Genomic DNA, 23,206 nt, shown 5'->3' with positions numbered 1-23,206 from the left:
ACTAAGATGTACTTTTGAGTATAGAAGTTAATGGAGCACTTTCTAAGGTATAATAAGGAAAAAACAGCAAAATACTAAAGGGTACCTGTAGCATGCTTCCTTTTGTGTAAGAAAGTAAAAATATGAAATACATATGTATTTGCTTACCTTTGTAAAATGAAACATGGGAAGGGTAACTCAGAAAATAATATTAACTCGTTAAACTTCATGGAGTAGGTGAGAATGGGACTCCTTAGAGTACAACTTTTTAATAAAATTTTGCTTTTTTTTAAAATTTATTTGAGGCGGTGGGGGTCAGAGAGAGGGAGAGAGGGTCAAGCAGACTGCACTAAGCACAGAGCTAATGTGGGGCTCAATCTCACAACCCTGAGATCAGGACCTAAGCAGAAACCAAGAGTCAGATGCTTAACCAACTGCACCATGCAGGCACCCCTACAGTTTTGACTTTTGAACCAGAAATTTTACATATTTAAAAAATAAACGGGGCGCCTGGATGGCTGGCTCAGTCATTTAAGTGTCTGCCTTTGGCTCAGGTCATAATCTCAGGGTCCTGGGATCAAGCCCTGCCTCAGGCTTCCTGCTCAGCAGGGAGTCTGCTTCTCCCTCTGCTTCCTTCCCCTGCTCATGCTCTCTTTCTCAAATAAATAAAATCTTAAAAAATATATATATCAGTAAGAAAAAAGCATATAGGAATACAAAGGAACAAACAACCTAATTGTACATGAAAATTAACAATGTAAAGAATGAGTTCAAGTAACCTGGAACACAACACTCTATCTTCTCTATAATTTTTTTCTGAAGAATTGTGAAGAAAACTTGAACTTTACCTTGTACTTTGTTACTGATGGTATTAATGATATTAAACCAATTTTGTATTGTAGGACAGAGTAAATGAATAATGCACTGATCTTAGGTACAAGGATTCTTATTGTGAGATAAGGGCGATAAAGCATGAAGTAGGGTACAGAAGAACTCTGAGCTACTAGAATGAAATGGGAAGTTATGATGATGATGATGGTGTGTCTATGTGTGTGTGTGTGGGGGGGGACAGTGATCTTACATGCCTCCAGAAGTGATTAAGAATATAAAATCATTAATTACTGGTTAGCGATTGGTTATTGATCACTTGGTTCAACTGGTACATAGCAGACTTCTCCATCATAAAAGTACTTTTATCTCTTTTGGTTAGTATGTAATATATGGGTTGATATTTGAAATTGCATCAATTCTATATTCCGACAAAAGTTTCACCAAATTGTCTTAGCGTTCTTTGGATTATTACCAAAATGTTTAACCTGAATCTCATTGAGGAAAAAATGAGAGAAATCCAAATTGTGAAACACTGTATGAAATGACTAGCCTGGATTCTTCAAAATTGCCCAATATCGTGAAAGAAACAAAACAGCGGGTGAACTGTTCAAGATTAAAGGAGACTAAATTCAATGCAGGATTATTAACTGGGTCCTGGATTTTAAGAAAATCGGTGCAAAGAACAATACTGGAGCAACCTCACAAAATCTGAATATTGTTACCAGTGTTCATTTTTTTTGTGTGTGTGACAAGGTTATTGTGGTATATAAAAGAATGATATCTTTTTTCAAGAGAGACACACCCCAAAGTATTCTGAGATGACATCATGTTGTATGCACCTTACTTCTGAATGAAAGTTATGTGCAGAAAGGAAGGAAAACACATGGGACAAAATGTTAACTAGTAAATTTAAGTGAAGGGTATACGAATGTTCATTTTCAACCTTTGTTGTTTTAATAAAAATTTAGGGAAAATTCCAGTGAAAAGAAAGGACTTTAAAAATATTACCAGGGACCTTTAGATAAGGAGAAAACCTATTAAGTTATATAATACATTAGTATCACATCTTTGTTGGCAAACGATTCTCAAAACCAGCATGATGTGCTTCTTACCATAATGAAATCTCCTGGACTTCTTTTTGTTAAACTGTTAACTGGAGATGTGAAGCTTTTCATCAGGTTCCCACAGTTGCCATAAATTCCAGCATTCAGTTTCCAGCCTAAATCTAGCCCAACCAGGACCCAAAGCACAGATGTAATTATTTCTATATTTATGGGTGATCAATTACATCACAATTTAGAATTTTTTTTTTATTTTGGGATTTAATTTTCATTATCCATGTAGATTTCATATTTATCTTTCAAGGAAACCCACTGTAATGTAAAATTAATTTTTTCCCAGTTTTTGAGAATTTATGGGACATTATTTAGGATGAAACACAAGGCTGTTTTACAAAAAAAAAAAAAAAAAAACCTAACTCCTAAAATTTAAAGAAAAATATTTAGAAATAACTCTATAGAGGCATTTGCTTGGCTTAGTTGGTGGAGCATGCAACTCTTTATCTCCAGGTTGTGGGTTTGAGCCCAACACTGGGTGTAGAGATACCTTAAAAATCATTAAAAGTAATAATTCTTTAGTGCCTGGTGCAATTTTTAGATGAGTGTGAACATCATCGACTCAAGCAGCTATTGACTAGAGTTCCAGTAAATATCCACTAACAATTTCAAAGACCTATCAACTGAAAACCAAAAGAGAATGGGACATACCAGCTTTCGTTTGTGTTCAGAATCCTCTAAATAATCAAACTAAGCATTGTTTACTGAGTTATCCCAAGAATGAGCCTTTATGGGAGACACTGAGAAAGAAACTACAATTCTTACTCTTCTCATTTACAATATGGCCGGAGAGATAAGTTATATTTGTAAAAATACAAAAGCAAAAAATCTGAATGTTGAAAAAAAATGGACCATTAAGTATCATGTTATAGAAAAATGTCATGGGAAAACATATACTCAGTTAAAAAGTGTTTGATACCAATTCAATTTTGTTTTAAAAAATGTATGTACAGGGGCGCCTGGGTGGCTCAGTCATTAAGCGTCTGCCTTCAGCTCAGGTCATGATCCCAGAGTCCTAGGATAGAGCCATGCATCGGGCTCCCTGCTCAGTGGGAAGCCTGCTTCTCCCTCACCCACTCCCCCTGCTTGTGTTCCCTCTCTTGCTGTTTCTCTGTCAAATAAATAAAATGTTTAAAAAATAAAAAAAATTTAAAAAACTATGTACAATATGGCAATTTTTTTTATAAAAGCAACATATATATATATGTAGGGAATAGAAAAAAAATACTGGAAACATACACACCAATTGTATAATAATTTTCCCAACACCATTTGTTGAACAGAATGTCTTTTTTCCATTGGACATTCTTTCCTACTTTGTCAAAGATTAGTTGACCATAGAGTTGAGGGTCCATTTCTGGGCTCTCTATTGTTTCACTGATCTATGTGTCTGTTTTTGTGCCAGTACCATACTGTCTTGATGATGACAGCTTTGTAATAGAGCTTCAAGTCCTGAATTGTAATGCCTCCAGCTTTGCTTTTCAACATTCCTCTGGCTATTCGGGGTCTTTTCTGGTTCCATACAAATTTTAGGATTATTTGTTCCATTTCTTTGAAAAAAGTTGATAGTATTTTCATAGGGATTGCATTGTATAGATTGCTCTAGGTAGCTTAGACATTTTCACAATATTTGTTCTTCCAATCCATGAGCATGGAACGTTTTTCCATTTCTTTGTGTCTTCCTCAATTTCTTTGATGAGTATTCTATAGTTTTCGGAGTACAGATTCTTTGCCTCTTTGGTTAGATTTATTCCTAGGTAGCTTATGGTTTTGGGTGCAATTATAAATGAGATCTACTCCTTAATTTCTCTTTCGTCTGTCTTCTTGTTGGTGTATAGAAATGCAACTGATTTTTGTGCATTGATTTTATATCCTGCCACTTTACTGAATTCCTGGATGAGTTCTAGCAGTTTTGGGGTGGAGTCTTTTGGGTTTTCCACATAAAGTAGCATATCATCTTCAAAGAGTGAGAGTTTGACGACTTCTTTGCCGATTCAGATGCCTTTTATTTCTTTTTGTTGTCTGATTGCTGTGGCTAGGACTTCTAGTACTATGTTGAGTAGCAGTGGTGATAGTGGACATCCCTGCCATGTTCCTGCCTTAGGGGAAAAGCTCTTAGTTTTTCCCCATTGAGAATGACATTCGCTGTGGGTTTTTCATAGATGGCTTTTATGATATTGAGGTATGTACCCTCTATCTCTACAGTGTGAAGAGTTTTAATCAAGAAAGGATGCTGTACTTTGTCAAATGCTTTTTCTGCATCTATTGAGAGGATCATATGGCTCTTGTTCTTTCCTTTATTAATATATTGTATCACATCGATTGATTTGCGGATGTTGAACCAACCTTTCAGCCTAGGAATAAATCCCATTTGGTCGTGGTGAATAATGCTTTTAATGTACTGTTGGATCCTACTGGCTAGTATTTTGGTGAGAATTTTTGCATCTGTGTTCATCAGGGAGATTGGTCTGTAATTCTCCTTTTTGATGGGGTCTTTGGTTTGGAGATCAAGGTAATGCTGGCCTCATAAAATGAGTTTGGAAGTTTTCCTTCCATTTCTATTTTTTGAAACAGCTTCAGAAGAATAGGTATTAATTCTTCTTTAAATGTTTGGTAGAATTCCCCTGGGAAGCCATCTGGCCCTGGGCTCTTGTTTGTTGGGAGATTTTTGATGACTGCTTCAATTTCCTTACTGGTTATGGGTAGGTTCAGGTTTTTTATTTCTTCCTGGTTCAGTTTTGGTAGTTTATACATATCTAGGAATGCATCCATTTCTTCCAGATTATCTAGTTTGCTGGCATACAGTTGCTCATAATATGTTCTTATAATTGTTTGTATTTCTTTGGTGTTGGTTGTGATCTGTCTTCTTTCATTCATGATTTTATTTGGGTCCTTTCTCTTTTCTTTTTGATAAGTCTGGCCAGGGGTTTAGCGATCTCATTCTTTCAAAGAACCAGCTCCTAGTTTCGTTACTTTGTTCTACTCTTCTTTTGGTTTCTAGTTCATTGATTTCTGCTCTGATCTTTATTGCTCTTCTCCTGCTGGGTTTAGGCTTTAGTTGCTGTTCTTTCTCCAGCTCCTTTAGTTGTAGGGTTAGGCTGTGTATTTGAGACCTTTCTTGTTTCTTGAGAAAGGCTTGTATTGCTATATACTTTCCTCTTAGGACGGCCTTTGCTGCATGCCAAAGGTTTTGAATAGTTGTTTTCATTTTCATTTGTTTCCATGAATTTTTTTAATTTCCTGGTTGACCCATTCATTCTTTAGTAGGATGCTCTTTAGCCTCCATGTATTTGAGTTCTTTCCAAATTTCCTCTTGTGATTGAGTTCTAGTTTCAAAGCATTGTGGTCTGAAAATATGCAGGAAATGATCCCAATCTTTTGGTATCAGTTGAGACCTGATTTGTGACGTAGGATGTGATCTATTCTGGAGAATGTTTCATGGGTGATAGAGAAGAATGTGTATTCTGTTGCTTTGGGATGGAATGTTCTGAATATATCTGTGAAGTCCATCTGGTGCAGTGTGTTATTTAAAGCCTTTATTTCCTTGTTGATCTTTTGCTTAGATGATCTGTCCATTTCAGTGAGGGGGTTGTTAAAGTCCCCTACTATTATTGTAGTCGATGTGTTTCTTTGCTTTTGTTATTAATTGGCTTATATAATTGGCTGCTCCCATATTAGGGGCATAGATTTTTTAAATTGCTAAGTCTTGTTGGAATAGACCTTTTAAGTAGGATGTAGTGTCCTTCCTCATCTCTTATTATAGTCTTTGGTTTAAAATCTAATTTGTCTGATATAAGGATTGCCAACCCAGCTTTCTTTTGATGTCCATTAGCATGGTAAATGGTTTTCCACCCCCTCACTTTCAATCTGGAGGTGTCTTTGGGTCTAAAATGAGTCTCTTGCAGACAGCTATCGATGGGTCTTGTCTTTTTATCTAATCTGATACCGTTTGTCATTTAGCCCATTTACATTCAGGGTAACTATTGAAAGATATGAATTTAGTGCCATTGTATTGCCTGTAAGGTGACTGTTACTGTATATTGTCTCTATTCCTTTCCGGTCTGTGTTGCTTTAAGGCTCTCTCTTTGTTTAGAGGACCCCTTTCAATATTTCTTGTAGGGCTGGTTTGGTGTTTGCAAATTCTTTTAGTTTTTTTTGTCCTGGAAGCTTTTTTAGACCAAGTATTTTTGCAACACTTCCGTAATCACAGTACAAATATTTTATTAGATTTTAATTATTTATTTGAAAGAGAGAGAGAGCTGGGAGAGGAGCAGAGGGGGAGGAAGAATCTCAAGCAGACTCCATGCTGAATGTGGAGCCTCACTTGGGGCTTGATCTGACCACCCTGAGATCGTGACCTGAGCCAAAACCAAGAGTTGGACACTCAACCAACTCAGCCATCCAGGTGCCCCCAGAGTACAAATATTTTAAAGAATTCTAAAACATAGTTTAAAATACAAAGCAATATATGCTAAGCACCAAATTGTCCTGTAGGTGAGTTCTGTTAAGACATATAAGACTGGAGTGCTCAAAGATGTCTTCCTACAAGAGAAAGAATTCCCACACAATGTGTTGCACAGTTTCCTGTACATAACACAGTACGTGCTCAGCAAGCAGTTACTCTGATTATATCATTTGATGTTCACCTATCCCATTAGGTAAATACCTCTGTTTGGGAGATAAGCAAACAGAGATTTAGAGAAACTTAATTAACTTTATAAGGATCATTGAGTTAGTAAGTGGTTGAACCAGAATTCAAGCCCAAGTAGCCTCAATCAATCTTTACCCACACAAAATGACTAGCAATTGCTGAACATAAGCTCCCACTTTAGGTCTCCACGTAATATGAAAGCAGGGACCCTGTCAGTCTTGTTCCACTGTGATCCCAGGGTGTAATGTAGTATATAGCACATGGTAGTCATCAAGTAAAAACTTATGTTAATGAACAGATCACCTTTTTGTCACTACAGTTTACAACCAAAAACTAGGTAACTTGGGTTCAGATTCAGTCAATAAAGGCAATAGCTTGGTATCCACAATCAAAATGATAGCACCAAAACTTTTAAGTTAAAATAGTGGGAAAAAGTAAGACAAATTTGTGTTGATAGTACACTTTAGGACTATTGATAGACTGTTTTTTTGTAAATTTTCTTTTACATACAGGATCCCTTAGCATAAGACATAGATTATAAAAATGAGAGACGTCTAGGTTATTCTCTCTTTTCAGATTTGTCATACTTACCCCAAAAGGAAAAAATCTCAAAAACAACAAATGGGGGCCCTTTGATGCCAGTCTTACAGAAATAAATAAAATTACAAATTATACTAAATATGAACATAAAAGTCACTGCATCGACAGCACCTATACAGTAATGAGGAAGATGTAAACAACCCAGAAAGAGAGGTGCATTGATTTATTATGCAAATAAGGACCAGATATTACAAAAGAAAAGAACAATACTGAATTTTTTCAGCCAGTGCAGGAGGTTGCCTAGGAAGTTAGTTCTACCAGAGTAACAGAAATAGAGTGCTATGTTATATTAAAAGCCAAAGTGAAGGTGGAACGCTAAATCTCTTTTGAAAGGAAACTTGCTTGTATTGCCTTTACTGTGCGGGATACATACAGGTTTCTTTTAACTGAAATTTAAACTTACACTTTTTAAGTATCTGTGGAATTTCTTTTTTTTTTTTTTTTTAAAGATTTTATTTATTTATTCGACAGAAAGATAGCACAAGTAGGCAGAGTGGCAGGGAGAGGGAGAAGCAGGCTCTCCGCTGAGCAGGGAGCCCGGCGTGGGGCTCGATCCCAAGACCCCAGGATCATGACCTGAGCCGAAGGCAGCCGCTTAACCAACTGAGCCACCCAGGCGCCCCCTCTGGAATTTCTTGATAGCTCTATTTTAATATTTTGCAGAGCTTACTTTGAACTAAAATTCTTTTTATTTTTCTTAAAGATTTTATTTTTTTATAAAGAGCACAAGTAGGCAGAGAGGCAGGCTTCCTGCCGAGCAGGGAGCCCAATGTGGAGCTTGATCCCAGGACCCTGGAATTATCACCTGAGCCAAAGGCAGCCACTTAACTGAGCCACCCAGGTGCCCCTTGAACTAAAATTCTAATTAAAGTAATATGTATAATTTTCAAGCTTAAGATGGCAAGATATGAACTGTAGTGTATAAATATTTATAGTTATGTATATTTGATTATATAAATAATACATCCTTTTAGTGATACATTCAAACACTATTAAAAGTTGAAAGACCCAGGGTGCCTGGGTGGCTTAGTTGGTTAACTGTCTGCTTTCCACTCAGGTCCTAATCCCAGGGTTCTGCGGTCCAGACCCACATCAGACTCCCTGCTCAGTGGGGAGTCCACTTCTTCCTCTCCCTCTGCCCCTCCCCCCTTCCACTCACCCATTCCCATCCCCATGCACTCTCTCTCAAATAAATAAAATCTTTAAAAAAAAAAAAAAGTTGAAAGGGGCGCCTGGGTGGCTTAGATAGTTGAGCATCTGCCTTCAACTCGGGTCATGATCCCAGGGTCCTAGGGTTGAGCCGCACATTGGGCTCCCTGCTGGTCGGGGAACCTGCTTCTCCATCTTCCTGCCACCCCCCCCCCCCCCGCTTGTGTTCTGTCAAATAAATTAAATATTTAAAAATTAAAAATTAAAAAAAGTTGAAAGACCCAAGACTCTCCTCCCCCAGAGTCAATGGTAAAATCATGTTACTAGTTTCTTACGTATCTTGCCCAAAATATTCTAGATGCATGTATTTGTGAGCACCTGCTGCTGCACCTCACCCCCAGATGTTATCTACTATTCCTATATTTTTCTAGTTAGCAATATATCCTGAACATCATTCCAAACAGCGCATAGATATTTCTTGTTCTTTATAATAGCTGTGTAATACTCCATTTAACTACATTCCTCTTTTACATATTTTTTTTAAAGATTTTATTTATTTGACAGAGTGAGAGCACAAGTAGGCAAAGCAGCAGGCAGAGGGAGAGGGAGAAGCAGACCCCCCACTGAGCAGGGAGGCCGATGTGAGGCTTGATCCCAGGACCCCAGGATCAGGACCTGAGCCAAAGGCAGTTGCTTAACGAACTGAGCCACCCAGGAGCCCCTACATTCCTCTTTTAATAAACATTTAGATTGTTTCAACTTATTAGCTATTAGAAACTATTCTGTAATACCTTTGTACATTCGGCTCTGGGTATATCTATGGGCTATTTGTCAGGATGAGGATTTTTAGAATTAAATGGAATACATAATGTTTCTGAAAAGAGATTGCTCTTCAAAACAATATACAAATTTACACTTTGATGTGTTTTATTTGCTGGGCTAAGTCAATGTGCTATTAGTGTTTTTATGAAATGTAATTGTGAGGAAGTACATAATTAGTATATAACTTTTGTAATGAATTTATTAGTAATCCAAAGAAAAAATCTGCCATTAATCCTATTTTTCTATAACTAAAGTAATTAAAAGTATGGGATGTTAAGACAGACATGGGTGCAACTCCCAGCTTTGACACTTAGGATCTGTGTGATTTTGAGCAGGTTATTTAGTCCTTTTAGGCCTTGATTTATGTCTTTGCAAAATGGGGGAAATAATAGTGCTTACCTAACAGAATTATGATGAAGATTAGTGTACAGAATGATTACTGAAGAGACTGACAGGAGTATGTGCTTGATACATCATATGGAATGACCTAAGTGATTAGAGACATAACAAGAACATATATCTATGTCTATTTTACAAAAACAACAGTGAATACAAAAAGTTCTCTAATAACGAACTGATTATTTTCTTGGAATCTTTCAATTCATAAGAATGTAAAATCTTCATCTGAACCCTTCACAGTCATGAATTTGAATTTCTGAGCAGAGTTTAGTATGGAACAGTTCATTCAGATTCAGACTCAATCTTAGAGAATATAAAATTCTAATTAAAGAAGAGAACTTCAGAGGCACTTGGGTGGCTCAGTCAGTTAAAACGTCTGACTCTTGATTTCGGCTCAGGTGGTGATCTCAGGGTTGTGAGATCAAGCCCCACGTTGGGCTGGGTGTGAAGCCTGCTTAGGATTCTCTCCCTCTTCCTCTCCTTCCCAACCCCAAAAAATTAAAAAGAAGAGAACCTCAATAATGAGATTTGGGTTTATTAGATTGCAATGTAATCTTGAATTTCTCTAACCTCAGATAAAACAAAAGAATTTCTAAGAGAGTGTTATAATAATGATGGCCGGTAATTTATAAACACTATTAATTTGAGAATGGCTATAAAGAATCAAGTGTAAAACTTCAATGTTGCAGCTGATTTCAAGCATTCCTTTTAACAGATTTTAAGTACTGAAACTTCCTAGAGGTATGATCACCTCAAATCTCCTCTATAAATAGGAAACTGAAACATGTTCACTTTGAGACATCAAAAAACATTTAAAATAGGCACCACAAAATGGATTTGTGGTTAAAGGTCAAATTTATTAGGAGATTAAGAGATGTATTATACATGGACTATAAATACTGCACAGCTGACTTTATTCACCATCAAGCACAGAGATATAGTCAGTGCCAACCTATTTTGTGGATACTCTTGTTCTTTTGTTCCAAGAAAAATTTGCACCATAAGACTTGGACTTGGGTTTTGGAATCTTCCTCTCTTCAATGTCATAGCTCCACCCTAGAAAACAAAAACAAACCCACAGAAACAGAATTAGAGCGGATACCTCAAGAGCAAAGCAAGCAGAAGCTTTCATAAATTTAATGTTCATTTATCATGAGGAGTACATGCCAGCACATCTGAAATATAAATACTTAGTAATATTTTCCCTTATAATCCTGTGTGACAAGGGGGTCCAAAATAGTGCCTGAAGATGATTTAACTATATCTCAAGAGCGTAACCCATAATGTGACTTCTCCTTGCTCAATATTCCTTATTCAATTACTGATGGTTACATATTCATGTAAAATTTTCTATTTCTCTATGTGGTTTAATATGCGTCTTCTTTAATAACTGCAGTGGGAACACTGAGCAATATAATCTGTCTCACTGTTTTCTAAAGGCTCATGCTAAAAGCAATACAGAAAAGCATACATGGTTATGTGTACATATCTATGTACAGTTACCTATATAAATGACAGAGTCGGAGTAGACCTAAAAGATTATTTGGTTCTGCTCTCTGGGCTTTGACAGGCTACTGATTAAATTCAAAAACTTTTTTCAGCAACGGCTATCTATTTAGAATCCCATGGAAGTACTTGATAACAATGCAAATTCTTTGGCCTGACCAAAGGCTCATTGGGTCTAATTTCTGGTAGGGGCTTGGGAATCTGTACGTTAACTATTGATCCTGAGAGATTTTTATGCACAGAAGCTTGAGAACTACTGGCCTAAACTGTCTGCTTCTGGGAGTCTTTGTATCTTCTCTCCAATGCCCTTCTCAGTGTTTTATAATTTTGAAAACTAGATTTATTCATGCCCATGTCTTCTGCTTTAAGTCCAGTTCCTCAGTTCTTCTAAGGTGGACAATCCTTCAACATCCTCCTTCTTGAAGATATAATTAAGTCATTGTTCTATTCCCTAGTCCAAGCAACCTCTGTAACTTTTACTTTTCTTCGTAAGATTCATTTTCCATCCCTATAATTTATCATTCTATCTGAGGACTTTCTTCAAATAACTCATCTTGAAACATTTGATCCATGGCTGCTGAATCATGCAGTCATGTATAAAATGTCCAAACTATTACATGTCTCATTAAGTAAACTTCTTGATCTTGTGAATTGTTATGAGTTCTAGTGCCTCTTGGTGGGTATAATATTTGCTGCCACAAAAGCTTATATTTCACTAGCCCCTTAGAATGCAATTTTGCCACAAAAGTGAAGCCTGTAAAAATCAAGTCATCAAAGTATACTGCTACTACTGCTTATTTTAGTGTCCAAAAAGAGGAAATAATTCCATTGCTAGAACTCCATCTTCAAAGAAAGTCTATGTGCTATAAGGAAATTGAGAAGCAGGAAAGCAAATGAAACAAATGGTTTAAAAATACAAACGAAACATCAGAATCCAGGAGAGAAAATATTGATTCAATTTACTTGCTTAAACATAACCTTACTTTAACGGAGTAAAGTTTTGAGTACTTTCTAATCCATTAAAACAGGAAAAAAAAAATCAGAAAGTTATGTCTTACTTTAAGAGGACCTGAACCTATAAAATAAGTACATTAACAAGTGGCTATTTGCATTTCAAAAACTTTACTAACAGGCCTAAGAATAGTACCTACTTCATAGGTTGTCATGAGGATTAAACAAGCTTATTCATGTGAATTGCTTAGAAAATACCTGGCACTTAACAATCACTTATTGAGTTCTATGAAAAAGGTACTTTTCTAAAACCTTTATATGAATTAATTATTTCCTTTATGTAACTGAGGAAACTGAGGCACAGAGTGGAGGTTAACTAGCACAAGCTCACTTGGCTAGAAAGGGACAGAATCAGGATTTAAACAAAGAATCTGATTCTGGAGCTTTTGCTTTAACTAATACTGTGTCTCTTGTGGTTTATAGCAAGCACTTGATAAATAAGCTATTCTGTCTCAAATTTGATTTGCAACTTTCTGGTAACACATCTTCTATATGAAGTGAAGCATTAAAGTAAATAAAATTTCCATCACATTGAAACCCCTAATTTTGAAATTAAATACAGAAAGGAATTTTGGTAAGCAAATTAATGCTGTGACCTGAACATGATAACTTTAACATTATAAACTTCTCAAGCACTTCCTACATTAACCAGCAAATGATGCTGTTAATTATAAAAAATAATTCAATAAAGCAGGTATAGCAATACTTACTGAGCATTTGCTATTCATTTAATAAATATTATTGATTGCATACTCTGTGTCAAGGACTGTTGAGACACCAGAGGTAAAGCAGTGAATAAATTCCCAAACTTCTTCAAGTTAGCAGAAAAGAAATTGATAAGTAAATGCATGGTATACTAGATGCTAATACAGCAATACCTATGATTAAAAATACATATTTTATGCTAATGAGCACTAAAGAAAAAACATTCTAGAGAGGGTACACAGGGAAACTCTCCCTCCCCTTAAGAAGGTCACATTTGACTGAAGATCTGAAGGAGATCAGAGTTAGCCGTGTGGATGTCTGGGAAAAGAGCCTGAGGCATGTTCTAAGCCCTCTGCTAAGTGCTTTAAATGTATTTTTATAGAATTTTATTTTATTTTATTTATTTATTTTTTTAAAGATTTTATTTATTTATTTGAGACAGAATGAGAGAGATAGAGAGCACATGAGAGGGGGGAGGGTCAGAGGGAGAAGCAGGCTCCCCGCCGAGCAGGGAGCCTGATGCGGGACTCGATCCAGGGACTCCAGGATCATGACCTGAGCCAAAGGCAGTCACTCAACCAACTGAGCCACCCAGGCGCCCCTTTTTATAGAATTTTAAAACTGAGATCATAGGTTGCTTGGCTTATGAAGTAGGCATTTTATATGCCCCAATTTTATATTTAATTATTTAGGAAAAATAAAGCACAGAGAAGGTAAATAAGCAGCCTAAAGCCACATGGCTAAGTGGCAAAGTCAGGGTTTAACCAAGGCTGACTTTAAAGCTATGTACCTAACCACCTCAAAAATAAAACTGCATTTCTTTAAAAGCATCTTGTAATTTCAATTTTTATCTATTTCACCCATTTCCTTTCAATCTTTGTGATTTTGTAATCCCCCCCTCTTAATTTTTATAAATGTGTTGAAAATAACTGTTTCAAGAATGCCTGGAAAGTTAAGTCTATGTCTGCCATATGTCCATCCACCCCCACCCCGGTTGTGGAGAAAGGAAAAGGTTTCTAGTGTAGATTCTATGTCTGGTTATAATGATTGTTGGTAAGTTATCCAAGGCCTCCATGATCTCTTCTTGCCAAGTGATGGGTGAGAGAACCTATGCTCCCTCACCCCTGCTTCCCAACACACTCTCCAGCCCAATAAAACATTATAAGAGGAACTGAAGAAATGATAAAGTACTTGGACATATTTAGGAATTGGTATTATACATGAACATATACCTGATAATCACTCTCATTTACATGGTTAATCTGTCTTTCAATCACCAGGGAGAAGAAAATTTTTTTACTGTGTCAGAATGCAGACATAGCTCTATTATATGTTTTGCTCATGTAGTCTCAAAATGCTGTCAGGGTCATTGTAATGTGAGAAGACTGGGATTTTGTACACATAAAAGAACAACTGGTTTGGGTTTTCTCCTGGTAACAAAGGAGTGACCTGGCTCTTGGGAATTGTGAGCCAGATTATAGTTGCTGTTGATGGTGGTAACAACAATAAATAGAATTATCATAGGGACTGGAATGTGGACGGGCAAAGCATCTTGGGAAAACAAAAACATACATGGAAGAAACTAGCATTTGCTAACAGTATCCAGCTCTACATTATTGCTCTACCACAGCCACCAATGATTATTAGGATGTATGGGGCGGGGGGGGGGGGGGGATCTCTTTTCCTCACATTTTTCTGTGGGAAACAACTTTGCTCCCAAACCTGCACAAGCAACTTATAACTTCTCTGATTAAGTAAAAGGAAAGAGGGGTATGAGGTATAATCTCATTAGAATGAGAACTCACAAGAGACTGAAACTCAACTCAGGGTCTACATAAATCTCCTTTTGGATTTTCTATCCATCACTGAGAAAACTTTTCTAGGTAGGACTGATGCTGGGATGAAAATTTGCTCTTTTGGGGGGAACTCTTAAGAATCTGACCACATTTCTAAGCATCCTTCTCCAAAGTGTTTACCTTACAATGTGTGGATAAACGATTTTATTGGTCCTAGTATACTTCATACCACAATCTTTCCCAAGTTATTTTTTGTAATATTGTGGCAATATAAAGGCTACTGGAGCAAGCAGTGAGCTTTAGCTAAAAAGACAAAATAAACCATAAAAATAACAACAATTGAAAGGACATTAAACATTTGTACTTAATGGATAAGTTACATGAACTGTGCTTATCTTTTCTACTTCCTATGTGAAAGTTGTTCTTAAAAAGAAAGAACATAATGTAACTTGCAAGAAATAGAATGTAAAAATTTAAGAATGGAATTTTGTGAAATGTTAAGTTGCTGTAAGAATTTTCAACACTAAACTTTTTTAAAAACTCAAGTTTCTGAATGAGATCATGGAAGTGAAAACACTTGCATTCTCTGAAGAACGCTTATACAAAATCAAGGTGTAGTCTATGACAGTGGTCCCAATATGTTGTTCTATTAGGACACTGAAAACCAGCCTTCACTCTTCCCAGCTGTGCAACAGAAGAAGATCAAAGCAACTGAGTCCAAAGCAGCTGCCCCAGGAATGGGGTAAGCTCCTAGGGCTGCCGTCACATCCCACTGAGGAGAGCAGCCATATGGCACGGATTAACCACAAATCCAACCACCAGCACCTAAATGATGAGAAGCTGACTCCCTTTGCTGTTTCACACACTGGAATGCTTTCACAAAGATATTTTGATCTTTAAGCCCTAGTATCAGAGAAGTACCTCTGGCAAATACTGTAGTAAACTTAAAATGTGACCTGTAATATCTCATGCTCAATTTCTTTTTTGGAAAGATGCCCATTTATTTTGTTGATCTCCAGACTGTGGTTGAGATATTCTACTTCCTATGATATGAATGTTTGGTATAATCTTTCAAATGCGCCCAAAAAAGCCCAAAACCCAAAATTAAAGACCAAAATACATCCACAAAAGGTCTCTGAACAAAACCAGATCATGACAATTAACTTGTGAATTCTATGTATGAGACAGAAAATTAATTCCATTCATTTTTATTTACAGAACCATTTTATTTATGGTTCAGTAAGGCAAAATACAGAGAAATGTTCATCAGTGCTTTTATTGCTTGTGAAATGTTACCTCTAGTAACCTTGGTCCAAGTCCTATAAAATGTCTTTCTCCTGTAATAATCTAATCTCAAACCCTGACATTAGTTCAGAAGTGAATAGTTTAATGGTTTTTCCTACTGTCCATCTGTGTACAAATCGAGAAGCACTGCATAATTTGGCACAAAATGACATAACTCGCAGTTGCTGCTAACAGAGGTATGGGATCAGAATAGAAAAGGCTTTGGGAAGCCACAGCAAGGTATGTGGATACTTGGAAGGTTTCAAGGGTTTTCACCAGGCTGTGCACCCATACTATGCCTGGGTAAAAGCAAAGCATAAACTTTTAAAATATAATTTAAAGGGGGTTGGGGGCTGTGATAGTCTTTGAGGAATTTCATTTTAGAAGTCCCTCTACTTTGAAATTCCCAAGCACCTAGTATTTGGCAGGGGGAGGAGGTTCAGATTAATTTGAAAGTATCTTAGATCTTCTTTTAGAAAATATTATGGAGAAATAACGGGTTGAGATACATTGGCAAAGCAATTCTTTCCACGAAAATTACATAAAATTATTTAAACAAGCATATAAGGTGAAAATGTGAGGCACCTGAAAGATTAGTAACACCCCACACCTGCCACAGCTGCAACACCTCAAAAAAAAAAATCCCACCTTTGATGTGATAGTCAATGGGCCCCTTAAATTTTATCTTTTCAAATAATATAGTTGCTATACAGTATTATTTTGATTTCCAAGGCAGTAATTGGAACCACATTATTCAGAATTTGCCACAAAATAAACTGGTTTGTGTTCCAAAAGTACATGTGAAAATCAGTCATTAGAAATTGAGAACACATTTTTTTCTAGAGAAAGAGACTATACAACAGTGGTAAAGGTCCAAAAATCACTCTCAAGAGATTTTGATGTAATTGGTTTGGGTGTGGTCTGTGCATAGGGATTTCCAAATCCCATTTAACCCATAATACACTAGGAACCTGACTAAGCCACCATGTATAACATTATCTCTATGAGAAAAATTATTTCAGACCTCCAACGGGGAATCTAAATCTCTCTCCCCACCCAGCATGTCTGTCTGTCTCTCAGGAGTCTCAGCAGTTCAGGAGTCAGGCTGAACATTTCCCTGGCCACAAAGACAGCCAGTACCTTGGACTGGGGATTGAGAAGAAAGAATGATGAAGAAAAAAATCGGGGCTTCAACAGAAAATTATGGTGTCTACGGCATACCAGATCTCAGCCCTGACTATGGTCTTTGAGTTATTTTGAAACCCTGTAAGATGTAGGTGTGGATTCTGTATTTGTGAATTTGCCTGTTCACTAAAATTTACCTGTAACCCCCAAATCAATATTCACAATGCTTCCATGGTCATTAGTGACATGCACAGAGCAATGGAAATTTGAGTCACTCAACGTACATGTTCCCAGCTGAGGTCAAGCAAGGTAATGCTCTGTGCTTTCTTGTTTCAGATCGCATACTGTAAACAAGTGTCCTTTTCGTGGTCCATTTACAGGGGCATTTTTGTGCTTCCTGTTGATGATTTTGATGTTTAAAATGGCCCCACAAGTGTAGTGCTCTAGCACTTTCTAGTGTTCCTAAGGACAAGAAGGCTCTGATGTACCAATATATGTTAGATAAGCTTCATTCAGGCATAAGTTACAGTGCTGCTGGCTATGAGTTCAATGTTCATGAATCAACAATAAACATTAAATAAGGTGTTTTTAAACGTTTGAACAGAATCACATTTAAAAAAGGTTATGTATGTATTGATTGGTTGACAAAATTTTGCGATCAGAGTCTCAAAAGAATCTAACTTTGTATTTTTCTTAGGAGCAGTATTTCAGTACTCATTAGTGTTTTTTGTGACTTTAGAGATCATAACTACCATGAGTGACAAGAACCAACTCTAACAGATATATAAATTCTGTCCTGCCTGGTGACTCTTCCCCACCCCCTTTGGAAAAACCAGTTTGGTCTCCACTTGTAATTCATCTCAACATTCCTTTACTCCATATAAGTTTGTGCCTTACTGATTTTTCCTTTGAACTGGTTATAACATCCACCTAGTTCCCTCATTTCATGAGTAAACTAAATTCTTAAAAATGTATTTATCTATGTATTAGAGTCATGATTTTATCTTTTTAAGGAAATATTCTTTTCACAATTTTGGAAGTCCCACTGAGACACCTAATAGATCCACCAGCCAAAGCCTGGCAAACTTCTTCACCAGAAGTGGTATACCTTATTTTAAGCTCAGGTATGTATTTTCTTGGCCCCAAGAGGCAAATATAAGAGAATTTTGCTGATTCAATGTTTTCTATTTTTAACTTTGCTCTCTGCTAAGTTTGGGAATTGGTTTTAGAGAGCTATTCTCTAAATAGGATGAAAAAAAAAAAACAGAAAATCTGGTCTATTGGTCTTTGCAGTCTATTTGAGCTCAAACAAATGAAGAATTTGTACTCACTGAGAAGAGAACAGCTCTTTAGTATGGACATAATTCTGTGTTAACTGTTAACCCATGACTGAAATTTTAGAACTGAAGTTATAAACTGTGTGACTACTGGTCTTGTCTACATGTCTGTTAATTCAGAAGGGTCTTTACTTCTCATTATATATGTATGGGTAATGTTCTTCTACCTCTACATGTCATTAATGAATTAAGATTGTAAAATCTCTTAGGCTCTATTTTGATTAGCTTATAGGAAAAAATAAGTGCTTGTATAAGAATTCCTACAGTTCTTAGAAATCAAGGAAATTCAACTTCTAAATAGTCTTAATGTGCCAGATTTAAAAAAGGTATTCTTGGGGTGCCTGGGTGGCTCAGTCAGTTAGGCATCAGACTCTTGATTTCGGCTCAGGTCATGATATCAGGGTTGTGAGACTGAGCCCCAGTGGGCTCTAGGCCCAGCGGGGAGTCTGCTTGAGATACTCTCCCTCTCCTTCTGCCCGCCCCCACCCCAACCCTGCTGGGACTCTCACTCTTTCAAAAAAAAAAAAAAAAAAAAAAATTCTTAAAGACCTAAGGAACATTTAAGAATTCAAGTACAAATAACATAGGTGAATCTTGGGGCACCTGGCTTGCTTAGAAGAGCATGCAACTTTTGATCTCAGGGTGGTGAGTTCGAGCCCCACATGGGGTATATAGATTACTTAAATGAATAAATAAATACTTCAAAAAAAAATACATATATATATATAATATTATAGGCAATCTATGGGGTGCCTGGGTGGCTCAGTCAGTTGAGCATCCAATTCTCGGTTTCGCCTCAGGTCGTAATCTCAGGGTTGTGGGATTGAGCCCTGCATCAGGATCTGAGCTCAGCACTGCCCCCTCTGCTCCTCCACCCCCCCCCCCACTGGCATGTGCACATGCACATGCACACGCACACATTCTCTCAAATACATAAATCTTTAAAAAATATATATATAAGTGATCTTTGGCAAACAAATTTAATAATTTTTATTTAATAAAAGCTGTATTTTCTTTAGTTTATTAGTGTTAAATATGCCAAGCACAGATCTTTATTCTATTTCAATATGTTGTTTCTAAACTTATATAAGTTTACTGATCAAATAAGCTAGCATTACTTCTGTTTAATGTTTATAATCCTAAAAACTATAAATTTGTGTTTATCCAAAATGATTCTTCATTCTGGTAATTTTAACAGTAACTAAGTTTTGTAGTATGTCACTTTGGAAATTAATTTCCAAGATCTTAGGTTAACTTAAAACCTCAGATGATGGGGGTGCCAGGGTGGCTCAGTCGTTAAGCCTCTGCCTTCAGCTCAGGTCATGATCCTAGGGTCCTGGGATCAAGCCCCACGTCGGGCTCCCTGCTCAGTGGGAAGCCTGCTTCTGCCTCTCCCTCTGCCTCTCCCCCCAGCCTCTCCCACTACGTGTGCTCTCTCTCTGTATCTCAAATGAATAAATAAAAATCTTAAAAAAAAAAAAAAAGCTTAGATGATGTTAATGGGTATTTATTAGATATTTAGATCATTTCTAAGAATACTGAACTACTGATTACTAAGCAAAAATTTAAGTTTATATATTTTTGCTTCGTGTTTTTATATGGTACAGAGAGGCTGTATCTTTGGGTTTGTTAATGGACACATTCTTTTTTGCCACTTGGAGAAGTCCGACTATAAAGAGTCTTGCATGTGGTTGTAGAAAGTTGTTAGGTGAATTTGTAAGTTTTGCTAGTTTACTTAAATATCAGTGTGTAACAGTTTTCAATGATCTAGCTCTCAGTTTTCTCTATGAAATCAGAGTTAACTTTGGTTAAAAGACATAATTAATATATATGAGATTCTCCTAGGAGCAATAGTGGCAAAGAGGTATAACTTCGTATGGAAGGTAATGAGATGTGTTTCTGTTTACCAACGGAAAAAGGGAATACTTAGTATAGAGGCCTCTTTTAGGCAACCAACTTGAACAACAGAAACCTGATCAAGGTAAAGGGGCCCAGAGTGACCACCAAGCTGCATGCAAACAGGCTCACTAAGCGACCTACCGGGAAATAGCCACAGGCCCTAACTGACCAATTATAACCAGGCACAGTTCCAAAGATTACCAAAAAAGGGAAAATTCCATACTCCCTCACTCTGCCAATAACTGGTCCCTCACTAGCCCCTTGTCCCAGTTTTTCCTTTGCTATCTTGCCCACCGTTTGTTCTGCTTTGGGTGAATTCTTACACCTCCCGCACTGCAGCGGCCACCCTATCAGGTCGGGTCACTCCACAGTTAGGTCCTAAAGTAAATGTCCAAAATGAGAAAGAGAATGGTGAAAGACAAAACCTGAATGGATACTGAAAGTTATATAAGCTTTGCAAAAACAAAGCTTTATTTGCCTTACAGTTATGTCCAAAAAATCTGAAAAGCTCTGAAATGTATTAAAATCTTACAAAGTTTGCTCAGTTTAGGTGGGCTTATTTCATTAGTTCACTATTTACTGCCTCTACTTACAACATGAAGGGTTATTCTTTTTGTCTAATCTGCCTAGATTTCAAAGTTTCTGCGGCTTGCCAGAATAACCTTATATGCAGACTTTAAGTCCTTAATGACTTCCCTAAGAGCTCAGGATCTTTACAGTCATGTTACCTTTTACGTTTGTAAGTTTTATCATCCCTTTGAAATGAACAGTCAAGTACTGTTTGTCTAGTACCTACGATCCTATTCCTATCCTAAGTGTGCAAATCTACTGACATTTTTAAATTTTTGCCTCCCCAAAATAGCAGCCTAAATGTAAACTAAAAGATTCAGATTATCTTTGTACCTAAAACTATTTTCAAGATTTCCCCAGAAGGCCTCTGGGACTATCAAAAGGATGTATTCTTTTAACCTCATGAAAAGAGAGATACTGAAAATAATTAGGTTTACTTGACACGATACTATTGATGAGTGGTACTATAAGAGCTATCAAGTCAGAAGAGATGCTTAGCTCTCCTGAGGTTAAATCTATATGGGTAAAATGTTACTAATATAGTTATGCTATGTGCTAAGTATACATTCTCAGTGCCCTCACTGTCCATGTTTTATTTATCAGAGCCCCAGTACTGCTTTGTCCGATATTAGTGTAGGTTATCAAACACAATTTCAGTTATCTTTAAAAACACAACTTGGCTGCATCTTCTGTACTTTGGATCTCGTATCTTCTAGGCCAGTATATGTAAACTGGGAATACATATCACTAATCAATGGAGTTTTATTAATATACAAATGTTTAGGACCTTCCCCAGACTTACTGAATCTCTTTACTTGATTTTCTTAACATATTTCTGGTATATTCTTACTATATGTTTGGCACATTCAGGGTATATTACATCTCAGGATTATTATTATTTCTCTGTAAATATGTTCATCCATTTTTATAAGTTAGATGCACATTCACTGTCTTCTTTGAAACCAGGCTTTAATATTACAGATATTTTGTATATAATGTTTTTGGTATGACTTTAAGTTGCATTATTCTTGTTATGACTGTTTATATTTCATTTCTGAAATTTACCAATAATGTTAATTACAGCCATCTTAAATCTTTTATCATTTAGGGATAGATTTGTTTGTTTTACTCTGATGTTACCCTGAAAGCTCCTGAAATCAGTTCAGGCCAGAGTGCTTTGTCTTCAATAAAGACAGCCTGAGAGCTCTGTGGAGGAGGACTGTTAGGTATTCTTGGGTATAGGCTTATGATGGCATAATAATTCTAAGACCACACTAGTGGACTGAGTCAGGACTTCCAGAACTCTAGTTGAGCGGCAGATAAATTTATGATTCAGTGAAACAAGAATTATATAGGACTGAATGCACTAATGAGGGCTGAATGTAGTTTCTGTTTGGAGTATTTCTGATATTGTTTCAATGTTCTATTTTCTGGGCATTTAAGGAAGTCCTTTCCCTTTTCTCCTAAGGTATCTACAATTTAATAGACAGTGTTTTGTAAACTAAAATTTGTTATCATTTGTAAATGATTAGTCTCCCTGCATGACCCCTACAGAATTAGGGAACCCTTGCTGAATATTCTTATATTCATGGCAATATAGTTATTTGTACATGTTCAGTATGTCCTCCTTTTTATTAGAAAATAAGTGTTAACAATGGTTATGCAACGAGGGCCATACCTAGATTGACATATTTGACAATGATACTCATTTAATCTGATATGACCAGACACTTTTAAGGAACTAAAGTTTACAAAATCTTTCCAGGAAAGTGGCATGGCTCCAGGCTAACAAATTACAAAGTTCCCCAAGATGGTAAGGAACCTTTCTTTGAGGATCTTAGGATATTTTAGGGACCTTAAGAAGGGAGGAAAAATTTGCCCAAATTAATAGGCATCACAGAAGAAATCTGATGGAAAGTTATTTGTTGTGAAAAGTCTTGAGATTCCTTATGAAAAATTTCAGCAAAGCAAACTTAAAGAAAGCTTATGTGGTAAAGAGCAGAACTTCCACTCCCAAAAAACACGTTTTAGGCATAAGGATTTTGAGCTGGTTAAGTTTCAAAAAGCAGTAAACACAGAGAAATCTCCAAAAATGAAGAAAGTGCCCTTTTATGAGGGAAATTAACATTTATAAGAGAAATCTCCATTTGTAAAGGTGTCTCCCACTCAGTACTAGGAAGAGGAGGATGACTAAAACTCTGGAAATTCAACCAATGGAAAAGCCTTGGAATTAAGTCTGCATAACAAATTATACCCTTGTTTATGGTGCTTTGCCTAATAACCTCCCAAGGCTGTCCCGAGCGCCCGCTCCCCAAATCTTTTGTCTTTATCTGGAGATGGTATTTAAGGTGGTGGCAAGGGCCATTTTGGAGTTATCAGTTTTCCCGGGTATATAGGAGGTATACATGTTATTAAACTTCTGTTGGT

At 36.7% G+C, this 23,206-nt stretch overlaps 1 protein-coding gene across 1 annotated transcript in view; it reads right to left on the bottom strand.

The window, feature by feature from the left end:
* Nucleotides 1–10,382: 10,382 nt before the first annotated feature.
* LOC118006687 (NADH dehydrogenase [ubiquinone] iron-sulfur protein 4, mitochondrial) overlaps nt 10,383–23,206 on the bottom strand; it is a 117,388-nt gene continuing 104,564 nt past the window's right edge. Inside the window, exon 5 of the mRNA XM_034999444.1 lies at nt 10,383–10,602. Coding sequence (XP_034855335.1) covers nt 10,499–10,602 — 104 coding nt within the window. The 3' untranslated portion in view covers nt 10,383–10,498. The remainder of the gene's footprint in view (nt 10,603–23,206) is intronic.

Source organism: Mirounga leonina, unplaced genomic scaffold (genome assembly GCF_011800145.1).
Source record: "Mirounga leonina isolate KUSES-001 unplaced genomic scaffold, KU_Mleo_1.0 Mir_98, whole genome shotgun sequence".
Lineage (NCBI taxonomy): Eukaryota > Metazoa > Chordata > Mammalia > Carnivora > Phocidae > Mirounga > Mirounga leonina.
Note: the sequence above shows the minus strand (reverse complement) of the source record. Positions and strands in the feature narration are given on the sequence as shown.